This window comes from Argiope bruennichi, chromosome 2 (assembly GCF_947563725.1).
Source record: "Argiope bruennichi chromosome 2, qqArgBrue1.1, whole genome shotgun sequence".
Taxonomy (NCBI): Eukaryota; Metazoa; Arthropoda; class Arachnida; order Araneae; family Araneidae; genus Argiope; species Argiope bruennichi.
This window is the reverse complement of record NC_079152.1, coordinates 106,700,884-106,723,685: the sequence shown is the minus strand read 5'-3', so window position 1 is coordinate 106,723,685 and position 22,802 is coordinate 106,700,884. Positions and strand designations below refer to the sequence as shown.

At 29.5% G+C, this 22,802-nt stretch overlaps 1 protein-coding gene across 3 annotated transcripts in view; it reads right to left on the bottom strand.

The window, feature by feature from the left end:
• Window positions 1–22,802, bottom strand: part of LOC129961694 (zinc finger protein basonuclin-2-like) — a 307,167-nt gene that overhangs the window by 7,320 nt on the left and 277,045 nt on the right. For all 3 annotated transcript variants that reach the window (XM_056075235.1, XM_056075234.1, XM_056075236.1), the window contains one exon: window positions 5,735–5,970. In XM_056075235.1, coding sequence (XP_055931210.1) covers window positions 5,735–5,970 — 236 coding nt within the window. The remainder of the gene's footprint in view (window positions 1–5,734; window positions 5,971–22,802) is intronic.

Here is a 22,802-nt window from a genome sequence, read left to right as displayed (position 1 = left end):
TTCAAGATTCATTTTTAGTGAAATTCAAATTCAAATCACTTTTTTTAGTCTCATCATTTTATTAAAAATCAGTTAGCATTTTTTTTTTTTTTTTGTATAAACAATACAAAAGCGTATTACCTTATAGTTTTAGAGAAATAAAAAATATTGTCCGAACACTGCAAATTTTAATCCATTTGCAACATTTTCTGTTATCAAGCTTTCTTACTTCTTTTTTTTTCTTGTATTGATAACATCCTATTTGCATATACTGTTAATATAAAACAAGAATAGTTGATAAATCGCTGTCCCTTCTCAATACATCTTTTAAGGTGGTTTATATTCTCGGCTTTAGATAAAAATTTGTAAATTAAGCCAGAGATTCTAACTTTTTATATATAAATTTAAACGTCTTGAATTGACTGTAGGAAACAAAATTTAATATGGATATTTTTGAATCGTGTTTAAAAATTAATGAAAAATATATCAAAAATGTAAAAAAATAATTACAATGATATGCAAGCGCTCCAAAAAACATAAAATTCAGTAACAGTTATGGATAGCGTAAAAAAAATATCTTAGCCATATATACTATTATCAATAAAAAAAATGTTTAAGAAATATTCATATAAGTAAAACTTTTTTTTTCTTTGAATGCACATCAAATTTTGTGAAAAACTGCACGCAAACATATCAAAATAAGAAACTAGATAGTCAATGATTTTTTTTTTCATCCGCTTTCTCAGTTATTTAATTATTGTGTAATAGTGTAAGTTTTAGAATACTTCAAAATATAATATGTATAAGAATTTAGAACAATGCATTAGAATAATGCTTTTATTAACAAATTCCAATTAATTCAATGAAAAAAGAAATGCAAAATACCGGGAAGTAAAATAAGAATATAAAAACGTTTGCAGGAATTAAATGTCATGTAAGCATATACACTTAAATTCCTGTATTAAGTCATTGGCTGAAAAGGTTAAATAGTTTTAGTTCTTTTCCACCACAGTGGAATGTAATCCCTTGCTTCACCTAGAGCTGAAGTGGCTTAAGACGCCTGTCATTCACTTGCCCATGTGCGTGGGTGAATGATTTGTCAGGCGCGAACGTCAAAAGAACGGAAGACGGAACATATATATATAGACATATAACCTCAACCGGAGCGTGTTCTTCTTCTCAGAAATTACGACGTCAAGTCCCTGGACATGTGCTCTAATAGGCAACATATCTTCCGAGAGTCTGACAGAGTCTTGTAAATATTTCTCACTAGTGATCCTAAAGCGGGCCATTGGCTCTAGCCCGAGGGTCCGCAAAGACACAGATGCCAAGTGTGTAAAAATATCATCGCCTGGATCATATTGCTTGTCATCGCAGCCGCCCCCGTTACTGGGGCCGCACTTAGCAGATACGACGTGGAAAAGTACGCTAAACGAACCTTACAGTCAAGGGTATAATAGCACATGTCGACACATCAATTAAGATGAAAGCTCTCGATGGTCTTATTGTGAGATGAGCTGCTATGCATTGTTTGATGACATGTTCATTGCACTGCTTGAAACTATTCTCAAGGAATCATTTTGTACAAATGGCATATCTAAAAGCAAAAATCGGGTAATCATGGGAAAGATTAAAGACCTCCTCATCTCTCGAATGCTAATATGTTTATTGAGCGGGAGAGGGGGGGGATATTATTGGTTTCAAAAGTGATAAATCATTGGAATTATTTTTTTTCTCTGAAAGCATCCTTCAATTGATATCTGTGTTTTAGCAATAGATTATTATTAATTTTGATCTATCTAATTGCAAAAAATATATCATTGTTATTAAACAGGTACTAGGGTTTCATAATATCTGCGTTTTGGGAAAAAAATTAGGTTTATTATTATAATAATAATAAAAGATTTGTTCTTCAGATATTTTATTAGTTATATTACCAGCTAAATATTTTTTTTTTCTTTTGGTCTGAAAGTAAAACAAGATTTACTTGTTTTGCTTTCTTTTTAAATAAAAATTCCTATTGTTTTGAAAAATGCCAGTTAAAACATTTTTGAAGCTATTTCATATTTTTAAACAGAAAATTTTGAATTCGTTGCACATACATTAATTTATGACATACTGATATCATATTTCTTTACTAAATATGGTAGAATTTAAATATATAATCAATAAATTGTTTTATGTTGAGAAATAATTGCACAGATATTCACAAAGAAACTTCTAAAATATATTTTTCTCGCAGTGTTTAAAAATAAAAAGGCTTTCCCAGTCCATAATTACATTACTCATATATTAGCAATGTTTAGTTTTTGCATGTTAAACATGCTTTTAGAGAATATGCATAAAAAATTTAAAACAGTATTTAAAAAGAAGACAAATTTACATTTTTAACAGTTTTTAGGTTTTTTTAAAAAATTTTAAATAGTGAGGAGAAAAGATTTTGTTTAGATTGCAGATTCAAAGAAATGAAAAATCATGAATGAAAAAAAAAAAGTCATTGGTAACAATAAACATACTTTATACACATCTTCGAATAAAAATATCTATTTTAACAGGAAAAAAATTAAGCTATATTTACTCTTTATCACCCAAATATCTTACACTCCGCACAACATATTTAATTTCTACCAAATAACAACCTTCACTAGTAACTGAAGAGGAAAAAAATTACAATCCCAAACACCTATTGAAATGGCCATTTCCTGCACGAACTAAAGATTTTCTCAGACAAGCCTACTTGTGTCCTACATAATTCGATAAACAATTTCCACTATATTCGGAGAGGCATCGCTGGCCATCGTACTTTCGAACACCCACCCCCTTCATTTCCATTTCCCTCTCCCCTCTTCAACTACTGATGATGTGACTTTAAGCAGGAACCTCGTCCACACAGCATAAGAGGGCCAAATCGTCGCTCGTCACGATTCGCCAACTGAGTGGACGTTGTACACGGAAAGGCACAACTGGCGTGACTGACCCTTTCCAAACAACTGCGAATGCCATCAAGGGAAGAGATGGCCAGCGTCTTAAGCAGCATTCTTCCCACGGAGAGTAGAGTCCGGTGAAGTCAACCTGCTCCCTTTCTGTCCCGAAACCGTCGCTTTTCCATCAGAAAATTAATTGACTTGGGTTCGTGAAATGGAAGTCCTCGTTATAAGGGTTTGTCTGACGCTGGCCTTTCAACGGGCTGAGAGAATTTACATGAAATACGACGGTGGCTGTAGGTGAATCTCGTGACGATTCAAACTGTTTAAAATGGATGAACCGATAGACCAAGGAATGAGCATACTTAAAAGCCGGAGAGTTTCAGTGGTCACTTTAGTGTAAGGAAACACATGTTTCGTGGTCTAAACTATGCTAACCACTCCGCGTTAATAAATAGCTTTTGCTTCAGAGCACACTTTAAAGACGAATTAAGAAACAAAAGAGCTGAACAGTTTAAATATATTTCATGGCATGAAATACTTTCCCTCGGGTGTTTTTTTTGGGGGGGGGCAGGGTTAAAAGTATTAATACAACAATTTGGAAATAAAGCTCAATCAATGTGAACTGATTTCATGATCAAAGTACGAGATTGGTTTTAAAGTACTAAACCACATGCCTCGTTGTTTAATTAATATAAGATTTTTTTTTTTTTTTTTTTTTTTTTGTAATTTTAGAACCAAACTAAAAAAAAAAAGAGTTAATTTACAAACATTTAATATAAAAATAACAATAAGATAAACACATTTTTAAAAAGAATTTAATTATCAATTGAAAATTTTTTACTGGACATTTCATGTTTTTAATAATTTCTCATTATATTCGAGACATTTAAAATATCTAATGATTCCACCTTATTAAATAACTCATTTAACTTTTTACTTCAAAAATAGGATCAAAACAGTTTTACAGTTTTTTAAATAAAGTTTATTTTTTAATTAATATTTGTTCCTTTGTTTTAGGAGAAGAAATTTTTAGAACTACTGGTGTGAAGAAAGAGCTATCTTTAATTACAATAAAATTACTGATTTCTCAATTTTTTTTTCTATAAATTAAATTAAATTAAGTTTCAACAAACAATTAATTTAAAAATATCAATAAAATAATCAAAACATTTATGTTCACTACTTTCATATATAGTTTGTCACATTATTAATATTAAAATGGCAAGCCTGAAAGCAAAGTTAGAAGAGCTTTAATAAACTCAGAAATAGAAGAAATTTCTAAACTTTATCATTTTTATTTTTACTAATTGCCAATTATTTTAAACAATTCTTAAAACACGAATTGTATCACCACTATTATTAAAGAATGTTACATAGATTTATTCAAACAATTTCTTAAAGAATAACAGTGCGAAATAATGTAATATTCAGGTGCATCAAGACAATTGACATTTCTAATATTACTTTGAATATTCTTTTTTTAAACTTGTTTAAACTTTATAAAATTCATTAATTATATAAAGGATAATTTTCTTAAATTAATTATATTTAACATGTTATTACCCTTACCATGTTATGCACTTTTCTTATAATAGTTATGTTGCCGATGAATATTTAGTATTCTTCATATTCACAGAAAGCGATATATTCTTAATGTTAATCATATTTGAGTTTCAAACTTCTGTTACTACCCAGCTTCTAAAATGAGTACTCGTGCTAGATATTTCCTTGAGAAACTTTAAAAAATGTAATTTCCTAAAACACATTTGTGGAATATAATTCGCATGTTTTTAGAATGCAGTGTCGAAAATATAAATTACATGCACATATAAATGTAGCCACAAGTAAAACTATCATTATTTGCAGATAGCATCTATGGCCATCTTAAACCTGTAATCGTTTAGAATAGAATTTTTTTCATGTAAATTTCATTTAATATTATTTGCTTACAGTACCCAGATTTTCTAAACATCATTCCCGGGCTATCCGAAGGTTAGGTAGAAGAAAAATTTCGTATAGAATCCAAATATTCTAATCCTTACATAAATAACACATATTTGTAAATAGACAAATACAATTATTTATTTGTTTTTGAAAAAAAAGTAATTAAAGAAGCATAGATAAAATATTATGGTTTTGTTAATACTATTTTCTCATCGGGCTGTTTGTTTTATCTACTTTAATCGTACTAAAAGGTGTTCTATGATATGTACAATAAAATTTAGAAAGGAAATTTGTTCAGAAGCTAACTTTCTTAAAAATTAAACCTGATTAATCGCTTTTAAATATGATCGGTCTACTTAAAATATAAAATCAGACGATTCAAGATATTTTATTAAAATAAGGAAAATTCTAAATATGGGAGCATTTTTCTATGAGAAATAAAGATTCTATAATAGAGAATGTCCTAATATATCAAACATAGTTTAAAAATATTAACGAAAAAAATCCAGGTTACTTTACTATAAATTAATTATTTTAACTAAATTTCTTAAAAATTATATGTAATTATCTTTTTAATATAAATTATTCCACTTATTAAATAAAAAGCAGACACTTCCTCGAATCCGAATGAGCTGCAGAAATTCCAGATATTTGAAAACTGCAAAAATATACGCAGACATTTTAAAGAACTTTATATTTCAATTCTCTCTTTTAAAAACATTTCACTCACATCAAAATTTTCAATTAAACAAAAATCTTATTTTTTAAGAGTAATCTCATCATAGATTAAATAATTTATTTTAGAAATGCTTTGAATTATATCAATTACTACACAGTTTTTAAATTAATGCATACATTCAATAATTTGAGAAGATCTTTCCTACCTGTACTATGTAACCTCTGGCATAATCTTCGTGCGTCCATCCAAAACCATGAAGTACTTGTAGAACCTCATCGTGTTGAAGGACACTGAAGAGCCTGTCCAGTAGTATTTTGAGACGAACAGGAATTGCTTGAGTTCCATAAAGCATCAGGGATGCTACGTCGAAAGCAATACTCGGTTGAACAACTTCTACTTGATGGCAGTTGAATAGATGACGAAACCCCAGCTTGTCCAAAGCTGGAAAAAAACAAAGGAAAAGTTCTTATTCTGTGCTATAACATTTAATAATGATAAAGTGCATTTAAAAATTGATGAAACTTTTCATACTTGTTTTCAATTGCGAAGTGATTTGTATTTAAAGCATACCATTTTTGCCTCTTCAATTAATATTGAATAACTTAATAATAATTCAGAAATATTATCTTTGGAAGAATTTTAGAAAAAATATTTTTGATTAAATAACTATCGCTTTTATTATTCATTATTTTAAAGTTAAAAAATATATTTTTCACATTCTTTACGTTTATTTATATACTTAAATACAAATTTAAGCAAAATAAATAAATAAAAATAAAATTCTAAGGCAATTGAGGAAAATATAGCAATAAAAATTTATCTTCACAACAATTCATATGTTAATTTAAATACATAAAAAAATTTCATAAAAGAATAATTTTGTTTTTTGACAATAATATAACGACACAAATAAATGATGGTGGTAAACAAGTAATAGATTGCAGGTAACAGGGCATAAAATAAATTTGGAGAGTTTAAAATAATTAATATAATATTACAGAAAAAATTTGATTAATCATACTAAAACATTATCCAATAAATAAATATTTTGATAAACCTTCACTAAAAATAGTATTGAACTTTGATAAATATTCTTTTATAATATTTATCAATATAATATTCCATCCTAGTCTCTTTTTTTTTATTTGATACATTGAATCATTATTCAAAGAGGATAAATTAACTTTCATTATTATCTGAATTTACAATAAATTAATTTATAACCCGGCTTTTTGATAACACACGTACATAAAACACAATACAAAAAAATTCAAACAGCACTCCTTTCAGAAAAAAATGACAGCTTTTCCCAATGCGGCTTCCAAATTTAATGCAAAAAAATTTAAACAATCCTCCTGCAAGAGGCCATCCTGAAAATAGGATTTGGTATATCCCGGTTTCTATATAATATGGTACAAATAGGATCTGGTATATCCCGGTTTTTATATAATATGGTACAAAATTAATAAAAGTTTTACAACACCTCATTCTGACATTTTCACAGAAAGATTCGAAAGCAGAATGGAACGAATCACATAGTAGGTATTAATTTATATTTTTCATCATTGCGTATATTATTTAGAGATTCAATAAACATTTATATATATATATATATATATTTGTTCCTTACATAAATAACAATTTAAAAAAAAATTCGCAACAACAATATATTGAATTCAATTTTAATTTTAATAGAAAAGAAGAATCGTTTAGTTTTTAAAAATTTGGGGGTTGTAAAACCCTCTTACCATCGTCAGCTTCTGGGCACATTGGTTTCTCTTTACAGAGCAGAACGCGACACAACCAGACACCTCACCGAGTGGTTTACAAATAAGTGTTTGCCCGGATCTCACACTTGTTGCAAGGCATAGTAAGGGGGACGGAAAAGAGGGGCTTAAAAGATGACTTCGGCGGTCGTCGCGAAAGGTAACCGCTTTCATCCTGTTGTTCAGAAGAGTTCAAGGGTCAACCACAAACTAGGAGTCAAAACCAAGGAAAGAATCGGTGGTGATCCTGTCACGCGACGGTCATGGTTTAGTCTATGGTGACGACGCTGGAACCCTCGTCAATAATCAGCAGGGACGCCAACTGTTCAAGAGGGACAATGGGGAAGAAAATACTGATTCCGACTGCTACGAGCTCTCACCCAATAATTTTGAAACCGACATGCATTGTTTGGGGACCAGGGAATGTCTGATAATCCAGCAAATATGTGAAGTTAAAGAAATATGACCCTAGAAGGAGTTAAGGCAAAAATGATTGCCAAAAGTGTAAGATGATTTTAAAAAGTAAAATAATAAATGAAGCAAATCATAATTATTAAAACAACTTTACGAATACAAAATACCTTAGGGAAAAGCACCTGTGATATTTTTTAACAAGTTTTAAAAAAAAAAATCTTTTTTGATTAATGGCTGGCTTTAACAAAATAAAAGACAAAGTGGTCATAGATATACAATTGAAAACTGTCCACCATTTCCTGGATATCTTACTCAATAATTTAGAAAACGGCATATATTTTTGGGAATGAAGGAATATGCGAAGTTTTAGAAGGTTTGATTAAGTAAATAAGATAAATAGCAAATTTTAGTTATCACAAACATAAGACGATTTTATAAAACAAAATATTCGAAGGAATAAATCTTAATAGTTGTATTGCCTTTGGAAAGTTAAGATATCAAGGAGAAATGTTCCTCAGATGTATCTCAATATGTCTTAAATCGCTTCATCAATGTTAGCCATGTTTAAATTAAGAAAACTTCCATAAAATGAATTGGAACCCGTTTCAGAAGGGAAGACAACCATATCATGAATTTCTGATTTTTTTACCGCGGATTTTAGTTACGCATAAGTATAATGTAAAAATGAGCCAAATTCAACTGGCTGCACAAGATATAGTATATAATGCGATAGTTATTTTTTAAAGTGTTGCAACAGCGCTTTTTTGGCAATATTTTACGAAAATAGCCATATCTGAAAAGGTGTGTTTTGGAGTTAATTCTGAATTGTACAGCAGAAGCAAGTTTTAGTTACAGAAAGCGCTTTTATTTGTCACTTAGGACTTTCTTCAAAAGTCATGAAAATGGAAATTAAATGTAATTTGCAAAATAAAAATAATTTAATTAAGATATTACTTTTAGCATTCCTCTTGAAATTAAGATATGAACCATAAAAGTTGAAGATTTGTATTTAAATAAGTCGTTATTATTAAATTAATGGGGAAAAGTTAAAGTTGAAAAAATTAGCAAAATAGCAGAAACGGCATAAAAATAATATTTCATTAAGATAGCCAAATAATGAGTATAAACAAAATATGTACTTATTTCAAACATTTCTATAAAGCAAATAGAAAAATTCAATAGATATAATTCATGATAAATAAAAATTTAACTGAACTAACAGCGAAGTTTAATAAAAATTTTTCCTTTTTCATAATTAATTCTTCATTTAATAATAAACATATCAACATCATTTGGTACATAGTTACTGTCAATACACAGCTGCCATTTCATTTGTCACAGTAAATTAAACATTTGCTGAAAAGAGAAAAAATAAAAAAGGAAACTTTTATATAAGAGGAGGAAAAATTCAACAGTTTACTGATCAGTACTCATCTTTAAATTGCCTACATTTAAAACTAGATAGAATCTTTTGCAAACCGATTATTTTCTTCTAAATCAGACCCCAATGGTACGAATAACATCTCAAGTTTGATCAAATTATTTTAAAATATAATTAATTTTGAAGCATACCATCAGTAATTAAAACAAGAAATGGTGATAGAAAACACAAATTCTGACAGCAGAACTAAGAAAACGCCATATATCAAGAGTTTCAGTAAAATTTGAAATTAATATAACCCCTTCTCTAAGATAAGCAATACTTTGTGTTCAGTCTCAATTTGTAATTAAAAAAAAAAAAAAAAAAAAAAAACGAAACATACATGGTAATACTGAATTTGGAAATCTTACTATCTCCAGGTTGAATTTCAGCTGAGTCGGTTTTAGCCGATCATTTCAGTTCGTTAACTCAGAGTATGATAATTTTTATATCCTAGTTATTTGATAAACAAATGTTTTCTAAATATCAGTTAATATTTATTATTATTATATAACTGCCAACAAATTTCGACTGGATTATATCACAAGCTAGTCTACTGTAGCATAAGCAATGCATCATAACTTAAAACTTCATCATCTGAAAGCCACGTCTTGATCGACAAATAATAGCAGCCTCGACCAAAGTACGTCCCCTCGGACGTAGACTATACTTGTGCCCTATCCGCTGTGATCTATGGACAACCTAGAAGTAAGAGAACCCGTCATTTCGTCCGAGAAGTCATATCACCGATATAACCGGACCTTACCAGAAAGGAACACAGTATTAAGACTAGATGGGAAGGACTGGAATAGGCCATCCCATAAAGGGGAAAGTCGTGCACCGATAGATGTCGCCGATAAGTCGAAAAAAAATTCGAAAAAGTAAAAAAGGTGGGAGTGAACTGTTTCCAACTCACATACCTGGATAATCACAGGTTTTCCGCCGACGTGGCTGAATCTATATTTCAGATGTCAAAAGATCTCTCGCATGCGGACTTCGGATACGCATTCTGGTACAGAAGAAGCAGGATACATAAACATTCGTAAGGGTAAAACTCTGTAATTACCGGCCAGTCATTTGTTATGCGGGCAGCAAAACGCCGAATTCGACTATGTCCGTGCTCTCTTGGTAATTATTTTTAAACGAGCGGACGACAAGAGGATTGGACATTCTTTGCGCTGCAAATCATTCAATGACCGTCGACTCAATAGGGCGTGTACCACGCTTAAAAAGAGATCATTGGCAAGAAAAAAAAGCTAAAGCATATATTACCTACCTCACCAAATAGGAAAAGCTTTCATTACTTTCAAATGTTTCAGTTTTGCTAGGTAAGAAATCTATATTAATATTACTATCAGAGAAGATAAGACAGACATGCCAACATATGAAGTCACTTTATCTTTAATTAGAAGAAAGTAAGACTATGTAAACTAAAGAAATGTAAATTCAGTTCTTGTATTCCACTTATTTTGTTTTAAAGTATTAAAAAAAATGTATTGCACTGTGTTATCTCAATTTTTTTCTAATCTCGGTGTTATGAATCAATCGTAAAGATAAACAAAAAATAGTGAATAACACTAATTAAGACTTTAACTTTTGATGAAATGTAATTTTAGTCACTAATTTCTGAATTAAATTTAATGAATTTCTTTGATTGAAATTAATATCTTAAAATAAAATATGGAAGTTAATAAAATCCGTAACTTTTATATGAGACTAAATGCACCTAATAATATCAGTCCAAATATTACATTGAAATTTTAATCGCTTTAATAACAACTAACGAATTCCTTCTATTTAAATCAGTATCTTAAAATAAAATTTAGAAATTCATAGAATTCGTGACTTTTGTATGAAATTATATGTACATGATTATATCAATCTAAATGTCAAATTTTAATTTTTATAGCTTAAATGAAGCTATTAACTCTTTTTAATAATTATTACAACTAGAAAAATACAATGGCTGTTTAACTTTTTTCAAGGAGAGGACAGCTTCACTTCTAAACATGTTCCCGAAAAATAACTTCGAACAATCTCGAAATAATTTTATATTCATCATATCGGTAGAAAACGTTCCCCTTACTTGTCTCCGCTTCCGTTGAAGTCTGAAAACCTTTTGCTTCTGCCTTATCCCAATGATTTATACCCCACTTCGCTTCAAAACGTTCGGCCCCTTCCTTCTTTTCTGGACGACAAAAATACACAAATGTTCCGCCCGCCGAAAAGTGCCGAGGAGATGGGACGCTATTTCTTCTCTCTCTCTTTTTTTAATTCTTTTCTTTCTTTTTCTACATGCAGAAAGAGATTTGACGCCGGAATGGGTGACAAAGATAAGTCGCCGGTCATCTGTCTGCAGACTGACCCCTCGCTTAGCCTTGTCGAACGGAAGGACATTCGATTAATAACGTGTTCCAACTTTTTTATTCCTTTTGTCTCCGGTACTCTAACCGGTCATCTATTTCACCCTCTGATAATCGGGGTACATTTTTGTATTTCAAGTGCCCGCCGGATGGAAAAGTAATGGATTCCATTGTTCGGACTTAAATCTCCCGATTTCTTCTCCAGAAATGGGGACTGCCTCTCTTAGCTCTGGATATGAAACATTGCAAAAACCGTTTTTCTTGTTGTATAACATCGGTAACTAGTAACTTATATGAGAAGAAAATATAATGATTCAATTTTTGTTACGGACATGTAACCATAGAAGGAAACATGTTTTTAAAAGTTTCTCTTTAACCTAAATAACCTAATTTAATATTCGCAACCGTCAAAAGGAATCGGAAATCGCAATACTATAAAATATCTTCCAAATCATTGACGTCTGAATTGTTTATAAAATAAAAATTATTTAACTTAAATTTGTAATTGGTGTCTGAGTTATATATAAAATAAACTTCTTTAAACTTAAATTTGTAATTAAGTAAAAGCAAGACTCTTAAATATCGAAGAGGTTTTGGATTTCTAATAAGAATTGAAATAATAATTAAGAGGTTAACTAAATTCGTAAGTCAAAGGATTATAAATGTCATGCCTGTGTATGAGAAATTGGACCTGCTTTTTAAAAACAATAGTTAGACAACAATCAAACTTTTTACTTTGCAGCAAGGAAATATATTTAGTTTCTTTTCTTTCCTTTATTTCATATAACTTGCGATTTTTACGATTCCTACTCTTATCATAGATTCTGCCTAATTTTATTTCTCTTTTGTAAATCTGTGAAAGTTTCTGGCAAACAAAAATAACAACATAGATATAATTTTATTGGCAGACTGTTTTAATTACTATCTCAGACATAGGAATAATGGATTCCTTCAATATATTTATTTATCTTTATTTGTGGACACTTAAATGATAGCTATATTCCATTCTCTGCTATATTTATGGAGTTTTTGGAAACATAGAAATATAATTACGGCGTAATATTAAATAAAAAAATATTCTAATCACACACCGCGATTTCTTTCTTTCTTTTCCCTCCCAATTACAATCTCAGCAAGAAGGTGGTGATCGTCAAGAGAGCTATTGAATTTCAAATACCAGAGCACTCATTATATAAAAAAAAACACATTCATGTAGCTCATGCAATTCATGTAGTTATATTATTATTATCAGATGGATGAAAATTAGTGAAACATCCTTTCAAAAACTGATGCAGAAACAACTGGCATCTGTTTCCCCTAACTAAAAGTAACACTGATATACCTTCGGATCCGTTCACATGGTTGAGTCCCCATCCCCCCCCTGATCGAAGGTGGGTCAAAGTTCGATGAACATCTGTTAAATGCGAGGCACAGCCAATGAAATATGACAGCGTGAAAATGAGATGGTTAATAAGGAAATTGCTTCCTTCGTGTTTGATCCTTGTCCGTTGCCCCAGGTGCTGGAGTAACTTTCTAAAGACAACTGTGGTGGTTGCTGGTCGCTCTTCTTTACGGTAGCAGCTAGCGCAGTCCTCTTTCCCTCATAATTTTCAATTTTCTTTTTGTCAATTATCCTTGGATGAGGGAGTCATGGAGAACCGGATATTATATATTTTTCCGAAGAAAAAAAAAGATCCTTAGCATTTAAACGATTTGTTAAGACATTTCTTACAAGGATACAATGATACTCAAAATGCCCGATGACTGAGCAGTGGCCTCTCGGGGTATTAAGTAAATGTCAGCACTTCAAAGGAAATTATTGAGTGGTATCTTTTCTTTCTAACGTTTCAGCTCGAATCAGTTTTCCGCTCATGTCACTTTGGCAGATTGTAATTCCATCCAATTAGTAAAACTCTTAACGAAATACTGAGGCGCTTTATTGCTGTTTTGCGATTTTTATCATCTATGTGCAGGCAAAGATTCAAAATGATGGAAAATATAAGAACTGGCTGTAATGCAAATAAATTCAATACTAAGTTAATCTTATATAACAGTCAAAACAGCGTAAATTCTTTTTATATATCTTCTAGGCGATATTAATTTAAGTTATCTTCTAGGCGATATTAATTAAGTATCATCTAGGCGATAATTAATTTAAGAAAATTAAACATTATTAAAAGAGATGCATTTCATCAAAAAAAATCTAAATTAGGTATAAATTTGGCTTGTTCTTAAATTTTGCCATGGTAAGTAAAATTAGCATATGTGCTCGTGTTTTAAGATAGAAAATAGATTATTGTTGATTTCAGTAACAAATTATTATTATCTAGCTCACAGCCTTCAGTATCAAATTACTATTATCTAACTCACAGCCTTTTATCTAGACAGCTAAAAAAATTCTTCGCGGAATTTCATAATTAAAATGAAAACATTTCTTGAAGTTGGACTGATAAAGAGTTTTTGGAGTAAATTTATAATCAGATTTTTCTGAATTAGCAATAAAAATCTAAATATCGAGTCATATATATTAAATTTTAACGGATAATTCTAGTATCAGATTTAATTGCAATATATTAACAACTGATTTATATTGCATATATTTTAATAGTAAAAGAGAGAAAGTGCATATCAAACGAATGGTACGATTTCCTGTAAGGTACATATTTGTATATTATTTGAATATATCCCCTCACGCACTCATAAAAACATTTTAAATTTTAGAATATCATTATTTTTTAATCTGTCGCTCACATTTAAAAAATATTGAAATCTAACCATATAAAAAATGAATTCATATTTCTTGAGATCTTGTATTGATCAACATTTATCGACATTGCATTTCTGCAACTTGCATAGGTCAACATTTTTCGACATTGCATTTCTGCAATTTCTGTTAGATACTTTGGCACACCTTTAACCCCAACCGCCGCTGCATTTTCACCTGTTCTGATGCTCTTAAACAGCTTGAGAAATAATTACCCAATCTTTTAATCTTTTTTTTATCGGTATTATATTATTTCCCCCTCATGATTTATCTATTTCGGAGATGTAATCTCAATTGATATCCATCACCTGCCTACAAATGTAAACATTGATGCCATTTACCTCTGAGCGATGTTATGAATAATTAACGAGCCCGGTTATAGACAATTCAATATTGTGAGAGCTTATTATTTTGAGATACGAGCGTTTGGTTTTATTTATTTACTTATTTTTATTTCTAATATTTAATTAGAAATTTGTCAAAGCTTTAGGCTTCAGAAAAGTAAAGGATTACATCTATTTGACATTGATGTTTCAAATTAACTTATCTATAATAGGTTAAGCGGTTGATCTCAGCACGGATGGTTGATTGTTGGTTTTGGAACTGAAAAGTAGGGTTAAAATCATAATGATAATCGACAAGAATTATTTGCGCAAGTAACTTTTTGCTTAATCTGTAGAATCCAAAACATTCCCTTTGTCATGTATAAAAATTAAGATTGTAGGATGATAATACTAAATGCAATCTCCCCCTCCCCCCCAAAAAAGGACCCGCTACAACAAGAACAAAACTGCTAGATTTGTTTCTGTTTCCACATAATAGGATTGGGTTTAAACATATTAATGGCCGTTTCGAATAACAAGAGGTAATTAAAGATGAATTTCGAAATGTTGAACTGTTTGACAAAGATAATTCCTCCTTTAACCATCTACATCAAATCAGTGAAACTACTCTTAAAACCGACTGATTCAACTTGCAACAAGTCTAATAACATAGTTATTCTTTTGAAGAATCCGGATTGGAACTCGAAACAATGACTATACTTTCAAGGCATTGCGGTCAGGACAGTTAACGAATAGATCGAATCAGATAATATAAAAAAAATTATAAAAATTAGTATGAAAAGTTTAATGCCCAAATCTTATCCTTAAATTAGATTTTGTTTTTTAATTTTTACTCTAATCATTTTGTTTTATTGTTTGTATTTATTCTTCTACAATTCTAGATCTATTTTACTCGGTTAAATGAGCTATTGTTTTAGATTTCAGTAATCAAAATTTCTCCTTCTATTCGTTATAAATTTATGCTATTCACTTTACGTTTGATATATATACCCAAATGTGGTAGAGAAGCGACTACCAACATGTAGAGTATATCCTCTTGGAAGGAGCATGTAAAAATAAAAATAGCGAACATGAGAAAGAGAAGAAGGGGGGAAATTAAGAAAAGAGGGGGGAAAATTAATAACAGACTCCAAATTGAGGAAGGAAAAGTCTTGTCAAAAATAGAAAATCTTGAGAAAAAAAATCAAATGACGACCTTAACTTTCAAATTCGTATTGTTACCAAAAATTTTAAAAAAATGATTTTTATCTATTTAATTTTGCACCATCCTTTTTTTTATTTCAAAATAAACTTTTCAAAATTAAATATTTTCGCAATTTTTTTGAAATTAAAAATTTAGATGAGCATAATAAATAATTAAATTTTAAGATTACAGACATTTAATTATTTTTTCCCGCAACTTACGTCACAACTAATTAAAAATATTTTTAATAGAATTTTAAAAAATAAAGCATCTAAGAGATAATATAGGTAATATAAATAAATAGTAAAAAGAAATTAAAGTAAATTATCTAAAATTTAAAAATCTGTTAGAATTTAAAATATAGTGTGATTGAAAGTAATAGATAGAGTATAATATTAGATATTGCGCTGTGACAAACTACTTTCATTTGTTTCTTGATTACTTGAACAATAATATTATTCAGTTCAATAAAAGCTAATTTTTCTTAATTTATCAAGTCGTCATTACCGTTTTCCCGAATTTCTCCAGCATTTCAATTGTACAAATCAATAAGCCGTAACATAAATTATTTATCAAACCAGAGATTGAAACATTATTTTTCTTTTTAATCTGGAAAAAAAATATTCTTATCTGAACTGAGTATTAATTTCTCCTATACAAACTCTGATGACTTTAGAATCAACAAAATATTGTTTCCGTTGTATATATATATTTCATTTCTTATTCTGCCTTAATTGCCTTTTTTTTCTGTCAATCCTCGAATTATTTCACCTCTTTTAATTATATCTACTAATCATTTCAAAATGCCTTGAAACTCTTTTCTATGAAGATATTAATAAACCATTTATTTATGTGTTGTAATTACAAGCTCGATTTATTAACTATGCCAATCGGTTAAGATTGAATCTTCTTTCGGATATTCCATAGTCTATTAAGTTCTAAAATGATCATTTCATATTTGAAATATTAATATTCGCACATCTTTCTAATGATATTTCCAATCAACGAAAAAAAAATCTAGCTATAGTAATCTGCATATAACACGATTTTTTTTTAAAATCATGTATGCATTTTTAAAATAAATTAAACAATAAGCAGTTGTAAATTATATTTAAATGCATTATACCCTATTATAATCGTTATTTAATTAATTTCCATAACGTGCTTGTTTATTTGTTCGTATTTCAAACATCATGGAATGCGAGTGCCTATTACAATATGATAGGGAAAGTTATTCTACAATACAATTTCATCGATAAAAGCAATACCGGATTACAGTTCCAAGCAACTTTAAATGGACGGGGGGGGGGATGAGGGAACGCCCACTTATTAAAAATAAAATAAGATGAGTACATTCTCAAGTGCGGCTATCAGTTGCTGCGTTTGAAGAGGTAAGAAAACCAGGACGTAATGAGTCTTTGTCTTGTTCTCCTTTCTGTAACTAGTTTGCCTTGTTGCAAAGAAAAAAATCAAAAGAGAATGTTCAAGGTTGTTGTCCACCACTCTGCCGTTTTGGCGATATTTAACAACCATCACTTTCGCCAGGTTGCCCAATGACGAACTAGCCAAATGATTTTTAGCATCTTGCATCGAATGGCAAAACTAAGGATGTTATGGTTAGAGCCATAGATTTTGCAGGCTTTCTTGGGTTATTTTTAAAGTGGCTGACAGCAAATGAGAAATGCTTGCTCTTCTGTTTTCGAAAAGAATAGAGAAGAACTAAAAAAATGCTCTTAAAAAGGAATAAACGAGGGGAAATTAATTTAAATAAACGAAAGAAAGAAGATGATCGCTGTATATTTCCTTGCAGTTTGGAGATACTAACAACCATAACTTTTTCCAGGTAGCACATTGACGGACAAGCAAAGTTATTTTTTTACAGCTTGCATCGAATGACAGAACTAAAGATGTTATGGTTTGTCCATATATATTTTTTTTTTAAATTTATTTTTGAATTGGCTGACAACAAAAGGGAAATGACTGTTCTTGACTTTAAAAAAAAAAAAAAAAAAAAAGAGCCGGAAAATGCTGGTAAGAAATAATAAAAAAAATGTATTTTATGCAATATCTTAAATAGTTTATCGACGTCTTATTCCTTCATATTTCGGCAGAAAAACAGTAAAAAATATCTTTTTATGAAATAGCTGGATGCAAAATGCACTAAAATTAGTTTTAAAATCAAGACACATGTGATAAAAAATAATTCTACATAAACTATGAAAAAAAAATCATGCGTAACTCTGAAGCATCCTCCATACTCAGTTTTCCAAAACTATCATTATCTTTATTATTTATTTAATTAATTTTTTATAAAGAGTATCTCGAAAAGTTTACAATTTAATTTATGCTCATCTTTTGCACTAAAAAAATAATAAATCAATTTGTTTAATTTCCAATAAATTTATAACTACTACACATCTTACTTTGTTAATAAAGAGTCAAATTAAATAATATATAAAATTTCAAAAAAAAAAATTCTTAATTTTTTGCTTTTAAATAAATAAGTTATTAGTTAATATATAATAAATAAGTTATTAGTTAATATATAATAGAATGCTTAGATTCGAATATTTCCATTAATACACATTCAAGGCTTTTTATGTTATGTTCAGTAAAAAGTACATAATAAAAAAGAAAAAATGAAATAACTCTTTATGACAATTTCTATAATATAAATTTCATACTATTACGTTAATCCTATTTTTTAACTTTCATAACATAAATCCATTAACAGAACACAATTGCACCAGTAATAAAAAAAAATCAGTAATAAAATACTAGTTCTAATGTTACATTGTCATCGGGAAACAAAACTTATAAAAGTACCAATCAACATAGAAATCCACCTTTTAGGTCTTTTCTATTTTCAACACTATTTCTAATTTGTTCTCATGATTTATGTACAATATTCTAGTTTCAAATTCTGAAGATTCGAACTTCCACTGCACATTGACAATAGTTATCCATTTACCTGCGGAATCATAATTAAATTATTTATGTATTAAAATATTATAAAAGTTCATTTATATTCTATTTTCAAAATTATTTTATTTTCCAAGTGCGTATGTAAACCAAAACGTATCTTTTTTTTAAAAAGTTTTTATCCATTTGGCGAAAAGTTTAGTTAAAATAAGAAATAAAAACTGATTTAATATATAGATTTATAAATATAAATTTTCCGAAATATATGTAGAGTTATCCAATATAAAACCCTCGGCATGTTTTATTAAAACATACGTAATTTCAATTTTTTCTAAAATATAAGGATATCATTCTTGATTTGCTTATTTCGCTATAATTATCAAGTAAGTACAATAAATCGCCATTAAATAATTGAGTCAAGCAAGATAAGTTTAGAATAATAATTTCTCTAAAAAATTGCTAATTAATGAACTGTTTTGAAGGAAAGTGAGAAATGTTTCTAGAGTTTTGAATCGCAATCAAACAATAGGAGTCAGCATCCCTGAGTTTGGATCGGCAAGAAGGGACAAGAGGCCAAAAAATTAGATTTAGCAGATATGAGGTTCGTGCACAAAATATATGTGACATAGCCATCATTCGTAACCTCCTGTGCAAATATAGAATAATATATATATTTTTTAATATACAGTCATTTATAAGTATAAAAAAAAACAGCATAAAGTATGCGTAGATAGTCAATTTATAATTTTATTACAAATTATTATTAAGTAGAAATATAGAAAATTTGCAACTTCATTAAATAATATCTATCTACAGAAAAAAATATATTTGGCATTAAAAGAAATTTGCTATATGGTTACTGATTAAATAATCAAAGATGCATGGCAGAGTATATAGTGTGGACAGAATATTTATATAAACTTTTGTTTTAGTTGCGCATTCTTTATACTGTCGAAAATGTGTTTTTTTATTATTTTCATCGACTATTTTAAATGAAAATTTATTTAAATGTGTTTCCATGACAGCATTGGGAAACCCAACATAGCTCATGTAATATGAAATAATCAAAAATAATGCAATGATTCATACTAAATTAATAGGAATTCAAAAATCGCATTCGAAAATTATTTTAAATTGTATATAAATACAGAGAACGAAATAAGTAGTTCCAAAATGTTTACCACTTAAGAATATTCCATTGCATGAATAAAAAATAATTACTTGTATCCTAAATATTCTCAAATATAGAAGATCAAAATAATAACAATCATCATCGAAATGCAGCGTAGCTTCGTAGATAGGAATATGGTTATTTGTAAAATCTAAATAAAATGTTTCAAATCATTACGATATAATTCTGAATTATAGTTGTTTATTACATGGATTAAACGAGCAAATCTCCGGATTTCCAAAGTTTTCACGCCCACAACTTTACGAATCCACGATTTAGACCTTCTAGATGCGCAATTCTTTCAGAAATCGCAACATAATCCTGAGGTGTTCCAATACCGGAGGAGCATGGTCCTATTAAGGAAAAATGAGCCAAAAAAGGTAACCTCTCTCCGATGAGACAACCCCAACACAGAGGGGAGGGCAACCACTGAGAAAAGAAGAGGACAAGAGTTAAAAACAAAGCCTGTCCGAGAGAGAAGTCCACCATCCATTTCGATGGCGGCGGGTGTACAGAAGTGGCTCTGGGACACGCCCATGGCCCGGGGACACCTCGTGGTTCCGGGACACCTAATGACGGTGAAGGGGGTCGGGACGAACAATCGTGACTGGCCCAGATGGATAAGATTCGAGACGAAGATAGCCCGCAGAATGTATACAACACGCGCTCGCTCGCTTTCCTCTACCCTTCGCACCATTTTTTCCGAGGTATGAACTGCGTCCAGAGAGTTCATTTAGGTGACCCCCCCCCCTTTTCTTCTCAGCCTGCCCTCTCTCCATTTTCAACAACAGCCGCTAATTGTATTTCTGAGAACAGCTTTCGATGGAGCGCCTTCAAGAGGATTCTCGATTAGTAAATCACAAGACATTTTAAAAATAGAATGTGAAAAGGTATACATTAGAAAGAGAAGAATGAAATCGTTTAAAATATTTTTAAAATCTTTATTAAACAAATGCGTTTCAACGACAAAGCTAAAAGATAATATCGTGAGCATGTTTTAAAAGCCAGGTAAGTAGAAAAAAGGAAATTTTTCCGGAGGCACTAATAACTTCACAATGACCACTAACAACATTAATTTAAGGCGTTTGAAATGTCCAATGAGCGTACTAATTCGCTAAATTGAGTTACAAGGATTTTAAAATAGTGTTCTCGACTTCTTTTTATTATTATTGTTAAAATCTGTATAAATAGAGCTTTCATTAAAATTAGGACTTCTCGAGTGGTAAGTCGGAATGTTTTCTGAAGAATGTACTTCCATTGTTCCAAAGCAGAAAAATCAAATCAATTTGCATTGGAATATAATCTTAAAAATAGTTTTATTTTACTCATAATTTAACTAATATATTAATAGGGACAATTTGGCAATGATTATCTTTTGTACTTTGTCATCATATTCATGCAAGGAAAGTTTAAATTTATTTCAAATTATGTGCAGTTTTTCGCAAATGTAGGGCTTATTAATTTCAAATTTCTAAAAGAAAATATGCAGTAAACCATCTAACATTTCTACAGAATAAGCCATCCACTGATTTTAAATTTTATATCTGATAACGCACAGTTTCTTTGAAAAGTCACATTAAAAAATACTACACAGATATGATTCATCCAACATAAACAATAATTAGTTTTAATGATGACAACCAATACGATTTTTTATTATTAGAAGTAAAGGGTCGACTCCAATGACTCGTTAAAAATTTAATGTTATAAAATACGTATTTCATTAACTTTTAAAACAGAGGTTCAGAATGTAAAGATCTCTACTTAATGTATTCTTCTGGATTATTTCAGCTTCAAAATTCCGTATAGGTCATTTGTGTATAGAGCATAAAGAGTTGGTTTAAATTGTAAGTGTATCTCCAAGGAAAATAGAAGCTCTAGAATTTGAATGACAAGTAAAGAATGCTGATCCTTTATCAGTATCTTTTAGAGGGTATAAATTCAGATAATAGCTTGCATAATATAAATCAGATATTTAAAATTTATTTAATAATCTAAGTTTTTTTTAACTTTTTTCACTCACGGTCACATGAATAGCCCCATTCTCAACCTATTTTCTACAAAGGTATTTTTCCATGCCCAAATTTTGGAAATTGATAAGAAAATTAAATATTATTTACTGATAAGTAATAAAAAATTAAAGTAAAAAAAAGTTAGTTTGAAGTTTTAACACATTTTTTATGGGTAAGATAAATATTTTTAAAACAGGATCGTAAACTTCAGTCTGCAATTAATGTGTCTAAGGTTTTGTTTGTTGTTTTTTTAATTCAAAGAAATTCATTCTAATCAATCAGTTTTTATATTATTTTTTATTTTTTAATTATTTGTTTAATTTGTTAAATTCACCATAGAAAAAGAAAATCATTAAATTTTTATGTTAAAATTACAAACACATGTAATTTTTTTTAGATATGTTTTATAATAAATATTTCATCGACATATCTGAATTCGTACAATTTATAGTTTGCCACATGCTAAAGTTATGGTTATTTCATTGTTTTCCCATGATCAAAGTATTATGCATTCGAATATTGAATATAATTAAAAAGTAAAATGCATAGCAATTTGAGCAACTTATAAGCAATTTCATAGAAATGCGGGAGTCTAAAATGTAAAATATCTGTGTATGCGTAATTTTTGGTTCAGAATTTTGAAGCTCGTAGTAATATTTTTTGAATAATTTTCATTTTCTTATAATTTTCTGATAGTTCCAAAAAATGTTAATTCGAGAATTTAAAAAAAAGTAAGTTGAATTTATTTTTATTTTTTTTTACAAAAAAATATTTAAGAATTAAAATAGTATTTATTCTATCAGCATAAAAATGCAAAGAAGCCAATTCAACTTTCAGCAAAAAATAAGCCTCATTAATATTAGATATATATATTCATGAAGCAGAGTAAAAAGAACAAAAAGGACTTGACATCA